The sequence below is a fragment of the Cyanistes caeruleus genome, chromosome 1 (genome assembly GCF_971803275.1).
Source record: "Cyanistes caeruleus chromosome 1, bCyaCae1.hap1.1, whole genome shotgun sequence".
In the NCBI taxonomy this organism is placed as follows: Eukaryota; Metazoa; Chordata; class Aves; order Passeriformes; family Paridae; genus Cyanistes; species Cyanistes caeruleus.
This window is the reverse complement of record NC_141701.1, coordinates 131,390,421-131,414,359: the sequence shown is the minus strand read 5'-3', so window position 1 is coordinate 131,414,359 and position 23,939 is coordinate 131,390,421. Positions and strand designations below refer to the sequence as shown.

Genomic DNA, 23,939 nt, shown 5'->3' with positions numbered 1-23,939 from the left:
TGTATCCAGGTGTGTTTTGAATGTCCCCAGAGAGGAACACTCCACAACCTCCCTGGGCAGCCTGTACCAGTGCCCTACCACCCTCAATTTAAAGAAGTTCAGTTCATGTTGAGGTGGAACTTCTTGTGTTTTACTTTATGGCCATTGCTCTTCCTCCTGTCACTGGGCACCAGTGAAAAGAGCCTGGCGGCATCCTCTTGACACTGGCCTTTGAGATGTTTATATGCATTGATGACATGCCCTCTGTCTTCTCTAGACCAAATAAATTCTTGTCTTTGAGGCAGATGTCTGCATTCTCTAGCATGCATTGATTCTGGAAGATATTTTAACAGTGAGTCTACTTGCTATGTAGGGAGATACATTCTGTGAAGTAACAGACACAGGATCTTTGCTATAAACATAGATACACATTCTGATTTAAGTTTATCTAGATTTAACATAATAACAACCACTTTTTAGGGTTCCTGCTTTTTTATTTTTAAGAAAAATCTGGTTTTAGATACTACACTTTGCCCTGAATTTGTGCAGAAAAGGTTAAATCATCACTTCCTTAGATAGTTTATTGTAATGCATTTATCCTTGGTACTTAGCAAAGTAGCCCACATACAGTTGTCTAACTTGATGAAGATCACAAGCAAATTTTTGCCCATTTTTTAGGTGGCTATAGAAACAAAAGCTTGAAATACAAATTGTGTTTAATAATCCATCATATTCCAACATTCAGGGCTTTTTTTTTATGTTTGCAGAGCTTTTTTAGAAATGCAATGTTTCAATTTAGACCAGAATTTGCATTTTTATAAGCACAGTTTTTGACTTGGCTAATAAATATGATTCTTCAGTTCTGACAGTATCAGCAGTGATGAAGAAGAGCTAAGAACGCTGGGCAGTAGTGGCAGTGAAGGCAGTACTCCAGAGAACATTGGTCCTCCTTTCATCACAGATGAAAACAGTTGGTACAACAAATGCAAAAGGGTAGAACAGAAGTACCGGCTTGCATTGGAACAGAAGGTAAAAGATTAGTTTTGTGTGGGGGCTATGGAACCTAAGCTCATCACCAGCCAAATGGTGACATATCCATCTAACTGAAGGCAGGAAAATGTATTGCTAGATATTGTTTAGCTTCATGTAAGTGGTCCTAAATTTTACGATTCTCAGAGTATCCAAGCATCTTTACTCCCTGATTTGAGGGAAAAGAGGCTTGAGAAGTTGGGGAAGAGAATTGCAGTAATTCAGAGCTCAGATTTCACAATTTGATGTAGAAGTTTTGGCTTCTTTATCCAATCTTGGAGTTACAGACACTGTATCTCTAATGCTGTTAGGTTGTGAGCTTGAAGTTCACATGAATTTTCTCTTCCTTGGAAGCCGCAGATTTTTATTGTTGTAGGTAGACTGACAGTTGAAGGCTTTTATGATGGTAGTGATGTTAAACTTTAACACTTAGTCTTAAACTAAACAAAAAGGATCAGCAAACCAATCCATTTAGGTGAAAGGCAAAACTATCTTCTCAGTGATACTGGGATGTGTTTTAGAAAATAGTTTTACAACTTGATTGAAGGAGATTGGGAAAGGAAAACATGAAAGGACGTGTTTATGTTGGATTTTAATTTAGGCAGCATATTGAATGTAATTATAGAAGCCAAAGGTAGGTTTTCCATCTACCATCTGACATACCTTAAAAGTGAAATGAAATATGTGTCCAAACCTTTTAGTAATTTAGCCTTTTCATATTAGCATTTCATGTTTAATGTTAGCATATTACAGCTACAGTAATTAAAATGCATATTAGCTAGTAGAGAGAGAAGAGGGCAGACCGTTCACACACACTGAAGAAATAGTGTACAGAGAAAGAAAGGAGGGGGTCAGGAAAAATTGCAGGAAAAAAATTTAACACCTGGTTGAATTTTTTAAAATAACTTCTATTAGTATTTTTAGTATTCTATTTTCCTAGAGTAAGAATTTGATTTTTATGAAACTCTGAATAGAGTAAACCATATGAAATGCTGGGGCCACACAAGGGTGCTTGGAGGTGTAATTATTTCCCTGAATATGGAACAGGTAGAATCAAAATTGGTTTATTTTAATGCACTTGAAAGAACATAGCTAGTTTTTCTAAGTAACAGTGGAAGAGTCATATCTACTATGGATTAATAGATATTTAATATATATTTATATATTTTTTAATTATGCATACAATTATTGCTTTTGTATTTTGGGTCTCTTAGACTTCTTGTTTTTGAAATATGACTTGAACTGTTGCATCCAAGTTGCTGGTCCAATCTTCTCAGCTGGTATTATATTACTTTCCATATGGAAAGAACTCATGTTCCTGGGGCCCTCTCTTTATAAGGAAAAATATGCTATTCTAAAGGAGTCTCTTCAAATGTGTAATTGAAAACTTTTCTCTTGAACCACTGGAAGGAATTCTCATCCTTGCCAGACAAAAACATAGGATCTGTTTGAACGCACGCTCTTCCCCACCATGAGGAGAGTGTTGTCGGTTCTGTAGAAACATTGAAGAGAACAAAATCGGGGGATACGTATTTTTCTTGGTACCTCCAAATGGTTCATTTCCAAGGATACTCCATCAAAGTTGTGACATACATGTGTAGAAAAAGTACTGAAGCATGTAGCCCACATCCACAGTCAGAATCACTAGGAATCTTTATGTCTGCATAAGTACAAGGGTTGTCAATGGCTGTAACAGCAAATGGTGATTTTGGTTTATTCATGAGTCTAAGATTTGGAACCATTCCCATTCCATGGAAGTTATTTCTGGTAACAGTCTCTTAATGAATTGCTAACTTCTATAGGTAACTAATGTAGGGGTGAATTTAATTCAGTTTTGGAATAAATCTTTGGAAAGTTTGGTGCATTTAAACAATTTTCAAAACGGTAGCTACTCTGACAGCTGTTGACACTTTCCTAGTTGTCCTCCTATGGAATACCTACTTGGAATTGCAGCAGCAAAATAACTATTTTTTTCCTACAGTCAGAAAATTTTCTATTGTTTTCATTTGGGATGTGCCTGCCAAGTTTTTATGATTCACTTCAACTATATTGCATCTGTTCTATTACAACTTGAACAAATGACCATTAAGATGGACTAGGTAATAGAGCTCCTTTCCCAAGTGTTTCTGTCCTTTCCCTTTTTTTACAGTAATATGTTGCACCAACAACTGAGTTGCACTCAGTGCAGTAGGTACCAGTTAATCAGAGACTTTTTATTTGAACAAAGGGTCTTTCTGACATTCTGTGTGTTGGAAAACTGTGTGTGTGTGACAAGAAGACCAAGTTAAAAATAATGTCTTTAGTAACTGATACAGTAGGTTCTGGTGGATCCTACTTCTGCTCTATTGTCATTATCTTGCCCAAACAGTGATAAATTCCTTTTGTGCCTCCCAAGTATGTTTGCTGCAGTCATTAATAGCACCCAGTTACAGTGTGACAAGCAATTGGATTGCAGCTAAGATAAAGGTCTCTCTTCTGAGCCGTTTGAGAGGTACGATAGGGTCAGGTATTACTTTAGCAAGCTAAATCCTAGCATTGCTTTATTAGATCAGCAGCACTCCTGCTGGTTTTGACCAAGACTCCTTGGTTATCCTACTATCCTATCTTGGGTATTTGACCAAAGCAGATGTGCAGGGAAGAATAAACAAAAAGCACACCATTATGCACCACTTCTAATGCACTCGTGGCCAGTGTATATCAGCTGAGGGGCTGCCTGATGCTAAAAGGTTTGTCTGTGTGGTAATCTGTGATAGATGTCTCTTCCAAATACTTGTCAAATATCCCCTCAATCCCATATAAAATTTCACCATCCAAACAATTTTTTTTTGGCAAAGCATTCTGTGAATTTACCGTCTGTTGTGTGAAAAACTGCCTCCTGTTCTGTCTTTTGAATCTGGCTCCTAGGAGCTTGATTTCATGCAGCCTAGCTCTTATTTTTTGAAAAGTTAGGAACTGTCTCTTCCTTTCTGCCCTGCCCAGACCACTGGAAATATGATGACTTCGTCTTTTCCAAGTTGTCTCTTGTCCAGATCAATGAGTCATACTTTGCGCATTTGTTATTTATATGGGAGTTATTCCTTCCCTGTTCTGGAATGGTTTAAGCTGTTCACTTTTGAGTAGTGAACTTCTGAATTATTTGCGTACTGTTTATACTGGAATTTTAAATGCTTTTACTGATGGGATGTGCATCTCTGTGTCATTATAGATAGAGGTATTTATGTACATAGGATTATGTTTCTGATACTGGTGCTTCAGGTCTGAAATGTTTCTGTAAAATGGTTTGATTTTTTGTTTTGTTGTGGGTTTTTTTTGTGTTTTTGAGAGGCAGGAAATTTGTTATGTTGTAACACATCACTTGTTACTTTTGAAGTGCTACTTAGAACTCCAAGGAATATCTTAGGAGTCAAAATAACAGTTGTATTTGATGAGGCAGAACTAGGCATACTGAAAAGCTCTCAAGATTCCTTGAAACTTGTACTGAAACTAAAAAGTCCCTATCAAACATAAATCTATCCAATGGCTAGAACTGTATTTAACTATAGAATCACAGAATAGTTGTGGTCAGATGGCATCTCTGGAGATTGTCTTGTCCAACTCCCCTGCTCAGAATAAAGTAGACTGGAGCAGGTTTTTCAAGTCCTTTTTCAGTCAGGCTGTGAATATATTGGGGATACACATTCCCCAGACTGTCTGGACAACCCATCCCAGTGTTGTCCCAGTAATGAGGGAAAAAGGAAAGAGGGAAGAAAAGTTTTCCTATAATTTAACTAGTTTCCTATATACTTGTATTTCAGGTTTTGCCCATTGCCTCTTTTCACTGGCTGTCACTTCTGAGAAGAGTCTGGTTCCATCATGCATACACCCTCCCATTAAACTCTGATGCACATTGATACGATTCTTTTTCCTTTTTCCTCTTCAGCCCTTACCTGAGCAATCCCAGCTCCTTCTGTTTCCTCTCATACCAGAGATGCTTCAAACCCTTAACAGTCTTTGTGGAGATGAATTACACTAGTAGCATTTTGTTACCAGCTAATGTGAACCTGTTTTCTTAACAGGAGTTGAAAACAGACACACCTATTCTGTGTTTCTGAAAACTGCCTTGTTTTTAGTACCTTTTTTAAAATGTGGGCACTTATAAAACAGTTGCACATTTTTCCACAGGTTTCGAGGAATATTCACAATTTTATGTACTTTAGACTTGCTGTACCTGGTTTTAATTGACAATTTCTAAGAAGTTACTAACATCTGACATGCTGGAACCTTCTTTGTCATTTTAATGTGTGATTCAGAAGTTCAAATAAACTTTAAAATAAGATTGGATATTTTATTCATGGTAATTCTGGATCACTTTCATTAACTATAAAGATCCACGTAGATATATTCTCCTCTTACCCTTGTGTATTCACAATGTTCAGCTGTAGAATTCTGATCTTTTTCTTGTACTCATGACAGTTGTTTTTTAAAGATGAATTAGTGTTTCATGCTGGTGGCTTTCCTATCTTGTTTTTTCATCCATTTTTCTACTCCTGTGCAAGAATAGAAATAAATAATGATTTTCCTGTTACCTATTAGGAAATCTCAAACTAATCTAAAGTAAATTTACTAGTCTTTTTAAAAATAAATAATTAACAAGACCTACAGCAAACCCAAAGTAAAATCATATACATCATAAAGCAAAAAATATCAACATGCATAATTAAAAGTGGTTTTGATAGTGTGTTCTTTAAAATTTTCTAATAACTTACATTTTCAGGGTTATCTTGAAGAATTGGTTCGACTCAGAGAAAACCAGCTGTCTGAATCTGTCTCACAGAATAAACTGCTGTTACAAAGAATTGAAGATATGGATCTAGCCCATAAAATGGAGAAGGAGCAGCTGGAATATATCATTGTGGAACTGCAAGACCAGTTGTAAGTTAGCATAATGGAGAAGCATTGCTAGAGCAGTATTACTTAAATTATTTAAGTTATATAACTATACAATATGTAGTTTCTGAACCTATGGAAATGAGTCAACATCTTAAAGAAATTTATGTATTTTGTTTTTGGGTTTTTTTTCTGACAAGCCTTAGATTTGGGAATGGTTCCCTGGAAACTGCAGTAGTGTAAAACAGAATAATTCTGAGATTAAATACTTAATTTTTTTTTAGATCTGAAACAGCTTACAGTAAACTTGCTTAAATTTTTTACATGTTTTTATACAATGTTCTTTATATTTTATTACTTTCAGTTTTAAGGCTACCCCTGAAAGCATTGAAAACAGATAACTTTTGAAGATGATTTTTTAAAAGTTAGGCAAGAGAGGGTAAAATATATATATTTATATTCTTTGGCTAGATGTTAATTTATTTGTGATGGCTCAGACACAATAGAAGTTCATCTGGTAGTCCTAAAACAATTCAAACTGGAAAAACAGTTCACTATCACCCTTTCTTCAATGCAAGTCAAAATTCTATAACAGAAGAAAGCTTATTTTTTATTAATAGCATCTGCGATTTCTAGTATGATAAATATTTGAGTACCTTACGATCATTATACAGTTTATCCTCTCTGCCCTGTCTGTTGGGTGGGGAGGTTCTCTCCTTTGCAGAGACATTCCCACCTTGGATGGGTCTCTGAGCAGCCTGGTCTAGTGGAAGGTGTCCCTGCCCATGGCAGGGTGTTGGAACAAGATGATCTTTAAGGTCCCTTCCAACCCAAGCCATTCTGTAATTCTGTGTTTGAAGACTCAGGCAGATGGAAGACTCACTGTCTGGTGATAGGTTGCCATCACCAGACAGTGAAATTGCCATAGGGTGCACCTGCAGCAGTCGAATGTTCTGTTCATAACAAATATAAACCAAGTTATTTTGCCATAAATCTGGAATAATTTATAAATGTATGAGCCCTGGAGTAACATGGCAGCCATCTGAGATCTTTGAAACAATCCATGATAAAGAGAGTAGATGAAGACACCATCCAAAAGGATCTTTTCTACATAGTACTTCAAGCTTGTAGGCAAAGCTTTTTTTTTTTTTTTCCTGCTGCTCTCTTTCTCATGATAGGTCATTTTATTGCCAGTGCTTAAAATAGATTTTATGAAAGTGTTCAGAAGTATGGAATTGGCATTTTATTTAGGCCAAATGCAGAATTGAGTAAGAAAAAAAATGTTTTTCCAAGTTTTTTTTCCCCCTCTGATAGACCGCAAGTTTTTGAGACATACCTGTTCTTGAATTCTTCTTTGAACTTACTGATATGCCTAATGATTCATGTTATACTGCTTTGGCATCCCTGGTTATTTGGAGGAGGTAGGGGAAGGTGTGAGCTCATTTAAACCAACTCTGATACTGGAAATTTTGAAAGTTCATACCTGCTGTTAAATTTTAGCTGAGATATATGTAGTCAGATTGTTCTGAAGATCTCGGTCTTTCAGGTTTGATTTTGTTTGATGGCTTTATTATGTAAAGGCTCAAATTGTGGAATAACCTCTGTTGTATCTTGACAGTGTTCTTGTATATCTGTTTGTGAGACACTGCAGTCAGGAAGTCTGAACTGTATAATTTTACATTTTTATTGTTGTGAGTGCAGCGTGCCTGTCAGATGAAGGAAGGGAAGAAATATTCCTAGCAGGTTTCTAATGGTCAACATCAGTCATAATTAACTTATTCTAATCATATTTGGTATTTGTGTTGGGGTTTTTTATTCCAACCAAAGGTGACCTGGCAGCAGAATGTGTTGTATCAGTAATGTGTCTGTAATGAGGCATGAGTTTTGGCCAACTGCTTTTTATGGTCCAGCCATTTTAGAATGATGTTAAAGTAATACCAAAGCTTAGTGTTTTGTTACCCTACCGTTACTAGCATTTTGAAGTAGTGAATGTATGCTGTAATCTGAGTTCTTCATCAGCAGATAAGAGCAAGTTTGGGACTGTAATTTGGCCCAAGGCATACTGCATTGCTGTTTGTAAAACACTTTGGGATCTGGTTTAGGATTGTTCACTGTGTAATTGAAACTATTATAAATAAACATTCTATGCTTTTGTTTTAGTGATGCTCTTCTATTCTACTGGCTGCTGTTCTTAAGTTAGCAAGGTCTGTGACTCAAAACTTCTGTTGAGTAAGGTTTTGTTGTGGTTTCCAAAATGGTATTTCACAGGCTTGCAAAGCAAAATGTATTATGTATCTTGTCAGTGGACTTGACAGAATCTGAGTCTATATCTATTTCTGCCTTCCCCTACCAAAATAAGAAATGTAAGGTAAGGTCAGGGATAGAGACCTGGCTTTATTGACAGTACAGACTGTTCTTGTTGCTGACTTAGAAATCAGTTAACCCAGGATCTACAGATCAACAAGGCCTTCAGGTTAAAAATTTGATTTCTTACACAGAAACTTTTCTGTATGCATGTTTACTAACAGGGTTTGCTGCAAAGCATGAAATAAATATGGGAATAGGAGGTCAGAAAAATTTGGAAATCATTTTTCATTTACAGCTGCTATGCCTCATATTCTACAGTTTTTGGTATTCTTTGTCTCACACACTTGAATATTCAAACTATAATGAACAACATAGTTTCCAATTTAGTTAAAAACCATTTTACAGATCTCATGAATACCAATATCTGGAAAATGGTGAAGCTGGAAATTTATCAATTAGTTATTCACAAAAGAGTAATCTTTTTTTGTGTCTCTCAGCTTAATTGAATTTCTTAGCAATATGCTCAGCCATCTGGGGATTGGACCTCTTACTTTGTTGGCATGTCAAATCAAGTTAGAAAAGAATATGCAATAGACAACTTGATTATTAGTTCAGCACTTTTAAGCTAATACACAGCTCATCAGGAAGAATGTTCTGACTGGACATTGGGAAACATTTCTTTACCCAGAGAGAGGTCAAACACTGGAACAGGCTTCCCGAAGAGGTGGTCAGTGCCCCCAGCCCGTCAGTGTTGAGAGGCATTTCAATTGTGTGAATTGTAATAATGATGAGCCACTCAGGGCCTTCATGTGTTTCTTCAGATGTAATCACTGTGATGTATTTTTTCCTAGGACTTGTAGTTGAACACTACAGAACAGTGCATTTGGCTCCACTCTTCTCTAAGAACAGTGTATTTTTACAGTGAGGGTGAGGCAGTTCTAAAGGCCTTAAAGTACATAAAAACAGCAGCTCTTAAGTGCTTGAAAATAAGAGCTCACAGGAGGACAGCCAGGAGAAGCCTATGATCCATGGCATGCCTAGATGAAGAAAATAGTTTGAATTCTGTAATATTCAAATTGCAGAATTGTAATTTGGAGGGAGAGAGATCCCAGATCATCAAGGAACTGCATCCTGGAGTATTCAAAATGTACAGAGGCAGACATTCCTTCCTCCTCTATGTTTCTGCAAAGAAATGTTGAATGTCTCTTGAAGCACAGAGAGACATTTGATCACACACCCCATTAAGAGAAAAATTCTAAGCACCCCCACAATGTAGGTATAATTATTTATAAATTATATAAATATTCTATTGTGATATTTATTTACATTCTTAAACATACAAAAATAGAAATTGAAGAGTATAAGATAAAGATGAAAGAAACAAAATGTTACATTTAAAAAAAAATTATAGCGGTACAAAAAGGATTTTTTTTCCAGTACCCCAAAGGACTATCTTCTGCATCTCACTTTAAGACCACTGCCTTGAAGGACTAGTTAGCTCAAAGATGTGACTGGGCAAAATCTGGAACCCCTGGCCCACAATATCCTTGCATTGAAACTCTTTAGCTCAGCTTGAACAGGCTTTTTCCCCCTTTAGGGTGATTCTTAGTCTTTCTTTTGACTAACACACTGCCTGTGTTACAACAAACTCTGCTTTTGTTACTCTAAAGTTCAGATTCTGCATCTGAAATTGATATTTATATATGTTAAATATTGATGTGTGATTATGAGATTCCATCAATTTCCTGATTGGCTCATTTCCTGCATATTGATCTCACTGATGTTATAAAAATCGATCTCACTGATGTTATAAAAGTTGATCACTTTAACATAGAACATCCTTTTAAACTAGGTGAAAGGAAAAAGGAAAGCATTGTATGCAAAGCAGAAAAGCTCTCAAAATGCTTTAAAAGTTTTTTCTTCTCCTTTGATTTTTGCTGAAATGAAAACAGTGATTTGCATAATGTTTACCACCACATGTTTCCTCCTAAAGAATTTCTTCAGGTTTTCAGGTTGGGGTGCCTGGTGTAAGATGGTACATCCCCTTTGTCCCAACTGGTGTATTATTTTTATCAATTTATCACATTTATATGAGATTTATTTTGTAAATTGAATGACTATGCTGTATTTTATACCACTCTGTTCTTTATCTCCCTCTACTGTTTCTTCCTAGATCCTCATCTTGATATGGTATTTTGTGGAGGGAAGAAAAGTTGGGGGAAAAAAAGTCAGTCTTCCATGTTTGGAATTCTGTTACTGGTTAAGGCACAGATAAGATAATCATAATTAATCCATATAAGATTATCACAGATAATCAAATTAAATTAGAGGGAGACACATATTGAATTAAGCTTGACTGCAACTAAGAAATTTTTTTTGTGTGTTGTTAAATCTTAAAGATAGGTTTAATTTGTCTGGCTGTTCCTTCAAAATTAATTCAAAATTAGTCTTTTCAAGGTCCAAACTGCTTTTCCTCCATTTTTTATGCCTTAATATAGCTTAGCTTTTTATTATATTAATACTTAATATTTTAATATCCAGCAATACTGCATTTTCTATCTGAATAATACAGATGTCTTTGTAAAGACAGGAAATGACAGTGTGCCTGCAACCCTGAGCAGCTGTTTTTTCCTCAGTGATACTCTTTAATTGCAGTCAATGTGCTGTGTATGCCTTCACCTGAGGCGTGCACAGCCTGTCACGCTTCCCTCTTTTCCAGCCATTGTCTGCTGGAGTACTCTGTCCACACTTTTTCCTCTATGTTAGCTCTGCATGGAGCTCAGGGTAATGCTCCTTGCCTTTCAGAAATGTCCATCAGCTCATTTTTACTTGAATGTAGCACCTGAATGCAAGTTCTGTGAGCAGCGTGCAGAGTAAATTCAGATGTGTTTACCTCCAGGCAAAATTAGCTTTTCTGTTTCAAACACACCATTTCCTACCAGATCTATTATGGACTGTGTAAAGGAAGGTACGCTATGTTCTCTGTAGCAATGATGATTTCTTTTCAATGAATGTTCATGCCCCATTTGGTTAAAAAAACTCGCTTATGAAAATATTATCTCTGCTTGTCCTCACTTTGTCAAGACGTTCTGGAGTCTGCAGCGTGCTGCCACAATACTCTCTCTGCCTGTGAGCAGGCAGGGGAGGGTCAGAGAGGAAGGCACAAAGCTCTAGAGGATGTAGGCTGTAGCTGTGCTGTCTGGAACAAAGCAGAGAAAAGCTTCTCCAAGAAAATGGAAGCAGGAGAGTGTGAGCAAAGACTTTGAAGTCTAGCGTGTGTTTTGTGTCTCCTTATGAGTAAAACTTTAATGTGGGTTGCCTGGCTTTGTAATCCTAGCTCAAAACCTAAATCATCTGGAGAAATAGGAAAGCTGGATCAATTTTTTAGCCCTTTTGCCTTCATTTCAGATAGTCCTCTTTTAAGACTTCCTTTTTTTTTAAAGAAACTGAATTCCTCAACTGCTTAAGTACAGTAAATCCAATTTGTTGCAGCTGGTTTATTTCCTCACTGAAAGGAAGTTGAAGATTAAAATTTAATCTTCGATCTTGGCAAGTTTCTTTCCTAGAATGTGAAAACTGAGAATACTAACCCTTTCCTTTTAAAGCTCTCATGGATCCTGCTATCAAACCCTAATTCACATTAGCCATGCTTTTACTTGTAATGCTTCCTGTCTGTCCTCTGCTTCTCCCTCAAATTTGAGCAGCAGTTTGAAATCCTTAGTATTGCAGTCTGGTTGATTTTCAGGTCCTTCTTTTTTCAACTTGTCTGTGTGTGTTTGTTTGAGTTTTTCTTTACAGCATAGAAAAAATACTACATATTCTGAGAAATGTTGAAACTTGTTTAGGCAGTGTTTTGAAATTTGTTTTTGTGTAATTTTTTTCTTTTCAAGTTTACTGCAGTATTGTAATCCCATTCTGTTTTACAAGGGTGTGAGTTGAGAAGCAAGAAGGGAAGTTCTGTTTTTAGTGAGGTGGAAAACCAAGAAGACATGGGTGTTTCCTTTTTTGCAAATATAACTGGGAAAAGTTCAGCTGGGCGTAGGACATAGACAGAGAGACTCCTGCAATTCAGAGAGGAACATACAGGGCAAGAACTATGTACAGAACTATGCACAATTAAACAATTTGCAATCAAGCCTCCAACATGATTATTCTATTCTTAGAATACTACCACAGAATCCACGTGGGTTTATTGTGCAAGGGGAAGCCAAGTTCCTGGGTTGACAGCAGCCTGAAGAAAAGTGCTTACTCTAAAAGATGCAGTAGATAGGGAAGCATTTATTTTTAAACCCTCACATTTTAATATCTCATTCTGAACTATTAAAAAGGAGGGTTAAAAGGTTTATTTTAAAATAAACCTGAACATTGTAAAAAAAGTTTAAAGCTTTTGAAGCTGTTGGTGTCTTCAAGAATGTGTTGGAATTTTTACAGTGAAATGTTTTCTGACTCCAAAATGAAAAATACTCACTTTTGTGAGGAGTCTGCTTTCTGCTTCCTTCTTCCCTGCACTCCCCTTGGTGTGTTAGAGACCCAAATAGACTTTTCTTTCACTATTTTGTATACATAATGACATTAGCATGGCAGTGTGTCCCCTTCTAGGAGTCTAATATGTAATACTAACATTTGTTTTTGTAGTGGCATCTTTTCTCTCTTCTCCCATATTTTCACTTCTATGGATAAAGGCATTGCATAGAAGTACCAAGCAAGAAACCTTTGAATGAGTTACTTGGACATTAGCACCTTATGCATTCCAAATTCCAGAATATTTGTCCAACGTAGAATTAAAAGATTGGGAAGAGAGAAAAGTAAGGCCTTTCAAAATAATAATAATGGCAAGTTTTGAGCCTCTGAAGGCCTCGGTACAATGCAGTTGCAAATGATGTGCATTCACAGTTGGAAAGCATATTGTGTAGATTAAGAGTTTCTTCCATTGTTAATATACCTGAACTGTGGCAGAAAAAGAATACTTGCTTTGGCATAGCAATACAGCAGACATCATGTCCTCCTCTTCTAATTCCACAAAGAGAATTATCTTGTGTCTGGAGCCTCAGGTGAACCTGAGGCTTTGTTTTCATGAAAGTTTGAATAATTTGATACTGCAAATGGAGGGATTAGAAAAAAACAGGTAAAAATGATGGTAAGTCAGTCATGCTGCATAATCATTAACTGCTGGATTGCAATCACAGAGCCTGAATTTGATCTCTTTGTGCTTTATCTGTTCAGATAAATACCCTTGTATTTAACCATTTAACAATTTTCTTCTGAGAGTCACAGGGTTTTGTGATTCATTTCTTAACCTTCATACTCATCTACTGTATACTTATTTCTATATTCCAGAAGATACTGATGGGAAAAGCAAGTATTTCATATTGCTTATACATAAATGAGAAAAGTTGAGCAGAATTTAGTTTTTCTAATATATTTAATGCAAGTTACATGAATTTCAATACCAAACTAAATGGGCTTTAAATGAAAAATAGTAAAAAAAATCATCATTTTTTTTGAGGGTGAAAGAACAGTGCCAAGTTAGAATGAGGAGGAGAGACTACTTCTGTATTTGCAGAAATTACTTTATCATTGATTTACTGAAGGAATGAGTATCTCTGCGATTCATCAGACAAAAGGAATTTATATTTAAACATAATCCTAAATTTTGAATTTATTTTACTAGATTTATTGGTTTAAATAGATCAGGAATTAAGTTTCATCAAGTAAAAAATATTAGAAAATTATTTTTATACTTTCATAACAAAATTATAAATTTCTCTAAAATACAAATAGTTTGTTCAAAAGATAGGTGAGTTCCAGTTCAGTGTGCATACACACAATTGAAAAAATGTTGGAGGTTTTTTTAATTATGGGTGATATTTGTAAATTCAGGTTACAGCTTGTTTTTCCAGTTTTAACTTTGTGTCTTGTGTTTCTTCAATATTTTGTTAAAGTAAAGCACAGTCTAAATGAGTTCTGGAAAGGCTTTAAATAGATAAAGTGAAATGCCTGAAGTTATAACCAAGAAAATACAACCAGTGTACCACCTGATTTCCTGAGCAAGAAGCTTTTAATAGCTGCTGTCCTGTTTTGGCAAGTGGTTGAGATATAGACAGGTGTTTTTTCTGTTGGTCATTGAGATGTTCTTATGCAACCACGTAACATTGTAATTTTTCATTATGTTGTTATCCAAATTATAACTCAAGTTGCATTGGCAAAGATTTTTATTTGCCACCATTTACCCCCTCCCATGTCCCCATTTCTACTTTTACTCTCTGATTGTGGATTTTTATTCGGAGTTTTTTTTTACCCCTTTGCCCTTGGATCAGACTTCTGCCCTCCTCTTTTTTTATTCTGCAATTTCTAAGATTTTGAAGCTCTGCCTTACTGTTTGCATAGTCTGGCAGCTCTGTGAATCCACATTCAGCTTCCAAGAAGGACTTGTATTACTCAAGGCTTGCTGCTAATATTTTAATTTTTTGTTTGTAATTAAAACCATGGCATTATGAAACAGCCTATATGTGCTAGTTTTGGCAAATATGTATGTAGAAGATTAATCTTCCAATTACCCTGTTGGATAGCTCTTCTGAAACTCTTGCTGGCTTAACATGATAGCAAAATTTTAAAGAAAAAATGGTCATTCAGTCAACCCAAAGTTACTTATCCATTTTGCGGTTGTTTATCCTGTTTTTATTGAATTCAAATGAATCAATTTAAAATTAAAAAAAAGTTATTGAGAATACCAGTTTTTCTGATCTGTTAAGAAAGATCTTGATTTTTTTTTTCTCACACCCTTGTAGAAATATTTTTTGAAAGGAATTCAGCTATAAACAGATATGTTGTATTTACATCACTGACATAAGGGAAAAATAATCCTTATATGACAAACTGAGTTTAAGAGGATATTTACAGAAGGCAAATTAGACAATCCGTCAAAAGAAAGTTTGTTTGCTGAGAGTCCTCCATTTCCCAGCAGAGAGGAACTGATAGTTGAAGAACTGACTTTAAACCTGCTCTCTGCTTTTTCAGTAGTTTAGTTGCTGATCAAGTTCAGTATTCTTGTTTTCTGTCAAGACCTACTCTCTGGGAAAACTGGCTGTGTTGTGCCTGTTATCCTTCTCCAGATAATCAGGCCTGGTTATTTGTCCACAGATGTGAAGAGTGTCAGTCACTTGCTGCAGTGCTATTTTAGTAAGCATATGCAAAGATAACTTATTATGGTATGTTTTGATCCATTCTGCATGTCTGTGTTCAGAAACAAAATCTCCAGTTAGACTAGAACCCAGGAGTCCAGCTCCTGGTATTTCTGGCAGTATAAACTCCCTCAACTTATCCAAAGGTCAAGGAAATCAAAGGCTGTATAAAATTGATAATTAATTTTGTTAGGATATAGTTCAAGATCTCTCTAAGAGACAATAAAGGAGGATTAAAAAAATGCTGAAGAAGCTCCAAGGATATCTGTTCTGTGGCACAGGTAGTGCCATTGCTGTGACACACGAAGATCTGTTGGTCAGAGTAAGAAAATATGTTGCAGTAGGACATTACTGGGTTTTTTTCACTGCATCAACTGCCTTTAGAAAGTCTGCTGGGATATAACTGCTCTGGCATCTAGTTTGGGGAATAGTGTGTCAGTGTACAGGGCACAAATCTGAGAGAGATGCTGTATTGCAGCATCAATATCTACTGGTAAGTAACTCGTTTTCATACCTGCTGATCTAATTTCTCAAAGTCCAATGACATACCAGTCCAGACAGCTCACTGCTGTGCTACAGTACTGACAGCTTGGGAGTTCCCTTTTTATTTTGGAGTTGCTTTTACAGATTTTAGTTATATTCATGTATGCTATCAATTTGAGTTTGCATTCCACATCTCCTGTCCTAAATAAAGGTTTTTAAAGCTTGTTCTTTCTTATGCAAATGTTTTTATTTTTTTTAAGCTTTTATTTTTACTTTTACTTTTCACTGCTCAGGTAGTTCTTGAACTGGAACACTCATCTGATGTAATTCCCTTTCTTAGGGAATTAGTCTGTTTGGTTTATTTCCTGTCTTCATCTGCTGGTAGGAGGGCAAATTGCCAACTGGACTGGCATTTTCTGGATTTGGAGAAATTAAACTTGCAGGTAAGAAATTACTAGTTTTTCATAGGTATAATTGGAAACAGAACTGACTTTTGTTATATTGAACAAAAAAAATCTGTGTAAATGAAACTTCTGGAGTAGGCTTCTAATGATTCTGTGTTTGATCCAAGGGGAATTGGAAATCTGGTATAGCTGAAATGAGACCAGAAAATTTATGTGGTTATGCAGGAAAGGCTTTTCTATATTAGCTAGGGCTAAACTTGAGATTAAATTTTATTTACTTATTTATTTTTAAATTCACAGAGATAATATAGTTACAGTATAGTAAGTGACCAGCTATAATCACTTATATAATTTCTGTTGTGATTGCAAGAGCCCAACATACAGGTTGTCTTCTGTCCCTCTCTCACACTATTAATTCAGGTCACTTTCAAGGAGCAGAAGTCTTAGATGCATTAATTCAAAGCAGTAATTTCTTAATCTATTGAAAAGCAGCTGAGCTGCCAGAAGCAATACTGGTGGGTTTATCTTAAGATAACCTTATCTTAATACTTTGAGGGTCTATCTTAAGAATTAAATTTTAAAAACATAAACACAAACAAAACAACAACAACCAATAAAGCTTAGTAAAAAATAAAAAAAATAAAAGTAGCTATTTTTGATGCTTCATTTACACAGTGGCCTCTAACACGATTGTACCAGAACTGAAAGGCAGCAGGGATAGAAATGGGCAGTAATTTGTCAATTGCATTTTACTGTTTCGTGTGTACCATACAAAAATATATCCTTTATGTGCTTAATACTCTCAAAATAATAAATCATTAAATAAACATCTCAAAATAATAAAAGTTGAGGAAATCTGCAAGTAGATATTCTGGAGAGTACCCAACAAACACAGGGCAAGTGAACAGTAGAGGAGAAGGATGTTTATTGGAAGAGTTCACCAATCTCACATTTCCCAGCTTCTTAAATACACAATTAAAGAACTGAAAGTCAAGAGCATGCAGAGATATTTCTGGGAATAGCTGTGTAAACCGGATGAATGTTCTGGCTGCTCCTGTTATTCTTGAATAAACATCTAAATTCACAGGCCTGGAGGGAGCATATGTATCTGCAGACACTTATTTCCACCCTGGTAGTATGTTAGTATTGATTGGTTAATGATTCATCAGTAATCTTTTGTAATAGGCAGGAATTCTTTAGCACAATGTTTTTACTGAACAGGTGGATTTTTTTGTTTTTGAAGAGGAGTCTAATTTTAATAGTAGTTCTTGGTATAGACAACAAAATATACAAATGTAAGGCAAATATTTATTAGTTTTTAATCATGTACTTTAGCACTAAGATGTTCTCATCTCTTTTGCTGATTGTTTGGCTAAAAAAATTATTATTTGCAGTAGTATTTTCAATTTGTGTGGAGTTTTTCTTTTTTCAGACATCAACATACTCCCACTACAGTTTAATTGTAATAAATGTTATCCTGGGACAACATGGCAAATGTATATTATACTTCCCTTATAAATATGCATTGTGGAAAAATCTATGCTGTGAAGGAGTACAAAAAGGGTGTTTGGTAATTTTAAAAGAAATGCCCTGGTTTCAGCTGGGATACAATTATTTTTCTTCCTAGTAGCTGGTATAGTGCTGTTTTGGTTTTTGTTGAATATTCTTTCTCTGCCTATCTCTTCACTATTTCTTTATTTTTATAATGTTTGCAGAACTTGAAATCCTAAACAAAGTTATCTTACAGAAGTGTTGGTTGGGATAAAGACCGCTAAGGGTATAACTGTTTTCTTTTTGCAGATAATGAAACAACTACTGCTACCTTTTGCCAACAGGACTGTGAAGAGATGGAAATAATTGTAGACACAGAATATAGCAGTTAATTAGATGAGAGAGGGGAAGTTCACAGGCTCTCAGACAGCCAAGAATTTTTTCATGTCTAGATCTGAGAATAAACCCATTTATGGTTTATCTCCCTGATCTCATGATAAGTTCTTACCTAATCTTCCTACACTGCACAAAACCTTCTGCACTCTGCAGTCCCACTGTGTTAGTCCAGGATGCCCTGTTCAGCCATATCTCACACACTGCCTGTCTTTCATTCAAAAAAACAGCCACTTACTTAAAATTAAAAGCAATCTCTTACTAAGATCCACTGTATTCTCCATGTACCAACTGCCAACTTCTCAATGTACCAACTTCCTGCGAGTATTACTTTTAGCCACTGTTTTCATTTTCTTTTCCAGATGGAGGAAAAGGAGTTAACAGCTTGGTGTATGTGCTTGTTTTCACACAGATTTAATTGTATTTCCTTGTTTTTTTAGCTTCTTCCTTTAGTAAATTTTTTTGCCTCTCTTACTTACCCTCTTTTTTTTTTTTTGGTTTTTTTTTTTTTTGGAGTGTCCTTGTTTTTACTCCTATATTAAATGGCTTAACATACCATCTACAAACCTTATCTTGCATCATCCTTCAATCCTCACAGCTACAAAACCAATAGAACCATGTTTTATTGAACTTCTTTTAAAAAATATAACTACATACTCATTGCAGTCCTGGTGCAAGGAGAAGTCCTGCCTCAAACCCTGCAGTGCCTCTGCACAGAGCTGGCCTGCCTGGTTACAGTGTTTGCATTCTGGGGAACAACAGCACTACTGTAGAAATTAATTCAATATGCCTTGGATAAAATAAGTTGTTCTCCTTTGAGAGCTCTTAACCTCTAGAAAACATTTATTTTGTCTGAACAAGAACAGGACAGCACTAGATAGTCTTGCACAGCTTTTTTGCACTTTGAGTTTTGAAATTTATATTTGCTTTTTTCATTAACAATTGATCATATTTTCTTCCCTTTTAACTTTTTCCTGTAGTAAATGCATTTGTTTCCACCTGTTTTCCTGTATTTGAATATCTGTAGGAGGATCATTTTTCCTCATGGTGATTAAGGGTATGAGGATTCTGTATGCTGTGTTGACATGGCACTTAGTGACATGGTTTAGTGTGGTGGACTTGGCAGTAGTGGGCTTATGGTTGGACTCATTGATCTTAAAAAGTGGATTTAGAACCACCACCAGCCTAAGTGGTTCTGTGTTTCTGTGCAGTTTAATACTTTGACTCTTCAAATAAGTCTGGTCAAAGAAAGGCACTACCCATTTTTGCATGCCTTTATAATGGCTTTCTGCTGCAGAGGAATCTTACGATACTTGAAAAATGTCTGCATAAGAGCAAAGAGCTAAACAATCTACAAAGCTGATAAATTAGGTGGTAACTAATAGCATCTGGTGTGAATATTTCATCTAACTTTTATTGTCCATACTACTATTTTATATATATTTGATACTGTGTTAGGACTGATTTTATAATTTCAAATCTATTTTTACATATTTTGAAAGATTCAAAATAAAAGTGTCAAGAGGAGAATATTTAGTTCTGTATCCTACTTGATGCCTGGTTTTCTTCCTGAGCATGGTGGAGTGGTTTAAGAAGTGATTAACTGAAACTATCTTTAAATGTTTTGTTAAAATTCCTGGAAAAGTTTGGTGAATTTCTTTGTTCACACAGAAAAGGTGAAATTTCAGGTTAGTAGGGTGTAAAGATTTGTGTAATATAGAAATATAGATATATTCAATATAGAAACTTATGTCAAATGCAAAATTTCCACTATTAGCAACTTGTCTGTAGATGTGTGTCTGTGATAATGTGTCTGTGATAGTGTACGGGGGTTGTCCAAATGGAAATTTGCATGTACGTGTTACATGTGTAAATTTGCATTTAGGCACTGTGGGCATAGTTGCTCATATAAACTGTGTCCTGTTATGAAACTTCTGTGAAAACATTCAAGTTGTCCTTCTGAATAAGGAGGTGATGTAATGTACCTGGCAAACCTCATAAGAACTTGTTATCTCGCTGTTTCAGTTTCCTCAGATCAAGAAACCTGTAACATCCCTGTGTAATGCTTGATGTTCCCGAGGGAATTAGGGTTATTATTACATGGGGAAGTGAATACCATGGTATTCAGTATTTGAAATTGAGAGCTTTGGGTTAGGAAAGTGGTTATTCCTGTAGACCTCTTGGAGAAGAGGATGAGGGTGTTGATCTCTGGGTAGAAAAGCTGATTGTTTACTTTTATGAATGTTGAGGGAATTAGTCATCTTGAGAGAAGTTTCTTGAAACTAGTTTAATCAGTTTTAATCACAGCTGTGCTTCATCCCCTTTTTGTGCAATAAAACTGAATCTGTCTCCTCTGTCAAACTCAGCTGCTAAACGTTTCATACTGAGCTTTCTACTGTCTTGCTTTGTTTTGTGGGAAATTTTGGCTCTTTGGGCACTGTTATTTTTATTTGCCCTTACAGAGTTTCCTGTCTAAACAGTTCAAATACCACCTGAATAAAAACTGTACTGTAAAAATAGACCTGTTGACAATGTTATTGGAAAATTCACAGAAATGTGTGTGTGCCATAAATAGTTATTTAATTTGCTGTGCAGTTTGACATTTTGGATAGCAACATGGCATTTGGCTTTGAACTTCTGAGTACATTTCGTATGGAGATGAGTAAGTTAGCTTTTTGCTTCACGCCAGAGATAGTCAAACTCCTTGTAGAGCAACATTTTACTATTGTCTAGTGTTTTGTGGCTTGGAGGACTTACAAAATCCAATTACAAAATGCTATTGCTTTTCTTTCTAGTTATTCTACAGCAGCATAAGGGCAGATTAAAGGTTGCCTTGTGCTATTGGAAAAAGGCTGGTCTTGTCTTGAGCTTAAAAAACTATGTACTTACTTCGTTGTGACTTTTGGCAGGTGATTTCCAATACTGGTTTCTTCATTTCTAGAATTTAAGAAAACTGATTTGCTTTACTGGGAATATGAGACAAAACTAATTTGAGCATTTAAGGTATTCAGTTTACACTTTTTATGTCAATTATAGACATAGTTGCTAGAAACTAAGGTGGTGGAAAGCAGAATAACTATGTGTTATATTTTGTCTGAAAGCATACAGTGGAATTAACGTCTGGTTTCTAGTTCATTCTGGAAAAGTATTGAAGTGGGGATGCAAGAAACTGCAAAAAAAATTGGTGTCAAGGGAAGTACATCACATTCCCATAGTGGACTTGCAAATAGCTTGCCTGTTAATTATCATTATGGTGGCAGAAAGAACCTTTTAAATGCAGTTGCCTTTCTTTATTGCTTTTGTAGAAGGATTCAAATGTCAATTTTTATTTTTTTTTTTGTTCCTAAATGTGACTCAATATGTTTCTAAGTTGCTTCCCCTGGGAAAAGCAAACAGCTTAAGATGCTTTGTGAAAATTGCAGTCTGTGGGTCACTTGAAGCAGAACATCTGGATAGTCACTAGGGGTGTTCCCCTAGGCTCGGTTTTGGGGTCAGTCCTGTTTAACATCTTCATTGATGATCTGGATGTGGAAATTGAGATCACCCTCAGTAAATTTGTAGATGACACTAAGTTGGGTGGGAGTGTTGATCTGCTGGAGGGTAGGAAGGCTCTGCAGAGATCTGGACAGTTTTGATCAATGGGTTGAAGACAACTGCCTGAGGTTCAAGAAGGTGAAGTGCCAGGTCCTGCCCTTAGGTCACAACAACCCCCTGCAGTGCTGCGGGCTGGGGGAGGAGAGGCTTGAGGGCCGTTTGGCAGAAAGGGACTTGGGGATGCTGGTTGACAGGTGGCTAAACATGAGCCAACAGTGTGCCCAGGTGGCCAATCCCATCTTGGCCTGTATCAAGATTAGCGTAGATTGTCCTGTACTCAGCGCTGGTGAAGCTGCACCTCAAGTACTTTTCAGTTTTGGGCCCCTCACTCCAAAAAGGACATTGAAATACTGGAGTGTGTCCAGAGAAGGGCAGCAGGGCTCATGAAAGGTCTAGAAACCATATCCTGTAAGGAACATCTTGGGGAGCTTAGGGTGTGTTCAGTCTGGTGAAGAGTCAGCAGGGACCTCATCGCTCTGTACATGTACCTGAAAGGAGTTTGTAGTGAGTGGGGGTTGGTCTCTTCTGCTGTGCCTGCAGTGACAGGACCCAAAGAAATGGCCTTGAGGCTTAAGAGAGGAGATTTTATATTAGAAATTTTTTTTCACTGTTCAGGTGGTCAGGCTGGAATAGGTTGTTCAGGAAGGTGGTGGAGTCACTATTCCTGGAGGTCTTTAAGAGACGTCTGGGTCTGACAGTAGGTAATGTGGTTTAGGGGTTACAATGGCAGTGCTGGGTGATGGTTTGACTGGATGATCTTCAAGGTATTCTCCAACTACAATGATTCTATGATCTTCTGTGTCGTGGTTTTCCCTTCACCTTAACAAATTGCATTTAATAGACTATTTTTTTGTGTTTACAGAACTGTGCTAAAGAATAATGACTTGAGATCAAGACAAGAATTAACTACTCACCTCACCAATCAGTGGCCTTCCCCAGGAGCTCTGGATGTCAATGCTGTTGCCTTGGACACTCTACTCTATAGAAAGCACAATCAACAGTGGGATGAGTAAGTTTCATCTTTATTTTGATTCCCCCTTAGAGGAACAGGGAAACTGAAAACTACTATTTCCCTCAGCATACTTTGGAACATATCCTATTGGAGTCACTTGTTACAATGTGCAAAGATCACTGGTAACAAAAATTAGTTTCTCTTGCTTGTCATAAGTTTTCTTCCTTTGGATTAATTTTTTTAAAAAAGGCAAAAAACTAAATCATTACTTTAGGAAAGAACTGGCTTAGGAAATAAAAGTAGTGTCTAAGAGAAGAAAGATTAACTGCATAGTTTTTTTTAGAAAACTTTTAAGGAGAGTTGAATATCCTAGTTAGACCTTTAAATGTGTTGCTATCAAATATTGCTTGCTTTGCAGGAAAAGTTTTCAAAGTCTGGACCAACTTTCAGCAGAAGTTAGTCTTTCTCAATCCTCTCTGGATCCAGGTCACTCACAGGATGGGAAGCAAGATGGAATTAACTTGTTAAATGAAGGTACATAGCCAGTCTGATGTCTTCCTTTAATTTTTTTCTTCATAGCTCTGAACTCCAGTCCCTGTGAGACAAATTTTCGGTGTGAAGAAAACACACATTGAAAAACATATTTTTCATTGTTATGTGGAGGGACTGTGCTTCAAATAAGTTTGGATTTATGAAGATACCCATCCCACTCCTCTGTATTTAAAGCTGAGCTTCAAATATGTTGCACATCTCTTCTTTCTCCATCATAGAACCAGTCAGCTTCACTACAAGGAGGGCCTGCTGACATCTTTCTGCTGTAACAATCTTCTTATGTTTCCTTTTTTTGGTTTTAAAAGAATGATTAAATGCACTGGATTTGCAACTACCACTGTCATCCTTACATCTTGCATTTAACATTTATCTGGAGATACAGCCTGACATTAAAATAGAGAGAGGAACATTATATGAACTGTCTATATAAATGTAATATATGCATACACCTCCTTTCAAATCTGGATGCTCTTATCAAAGCTTAGCTGCTCCATCTTCTGGGCAATTCTGAAAAAGCAGGAAAATGTTGGAAGATTTGTAAAATAGTAGTATTTTGGGTATAGAATATAAAGTGTTATAAAAGAATCCTTTTTGTATCTCATAAATTCTAAGCTTTAAATAGATTTGCCAATATAAAATCTTAGTGTTATGTAACTGCTAAAATTTCTTTTTTTTAAATATAAAGGATAAAAAATTTTGAAAGTTTTT

General features: G+C 36.1%; 1 protein-coding gene across 3 annotated transcripts in view; it reads left to right on the top strand.

Annotated features, from left to right (window-relative positions):
* RUNDC3B (RUN domain containing 3B) overlaps window positions 1-23,939 on the top strand; it is a 50,898-nt gene that overhangs the window by 24,304 nt on the left and 2,655 nt on the right. The window contains exons 7-10 of one of the 3 annotated variants that reach the window (XM_086858582.1): window positions 840-1,008; window positions 5,762-5,919; window positions 22,590-22,736; window positions 23,098-23,213. In XM_086858582.1, coding sequence (XP_086714708.1) covers window positions 840-1,008; window positions 5,762-5,919; window positions 22,590-22,736; window positions 23,098-23,213 — 590 coding nt within the window. Of the gene's footprint in view, window positions 1-839; window positions 1,009-5,761; window positions 5,920-16,185; window positions 16,289-18,049; window positions 18,218-22,589; window positions 22,737-23,097; window positions 23,214-23,258; window positions 23,372-23,939 lie in introns of those variants that run through there. The other 2 variants (XM_086858569.1, XM_086858575.1) reach the window with 2 other exon arrangements.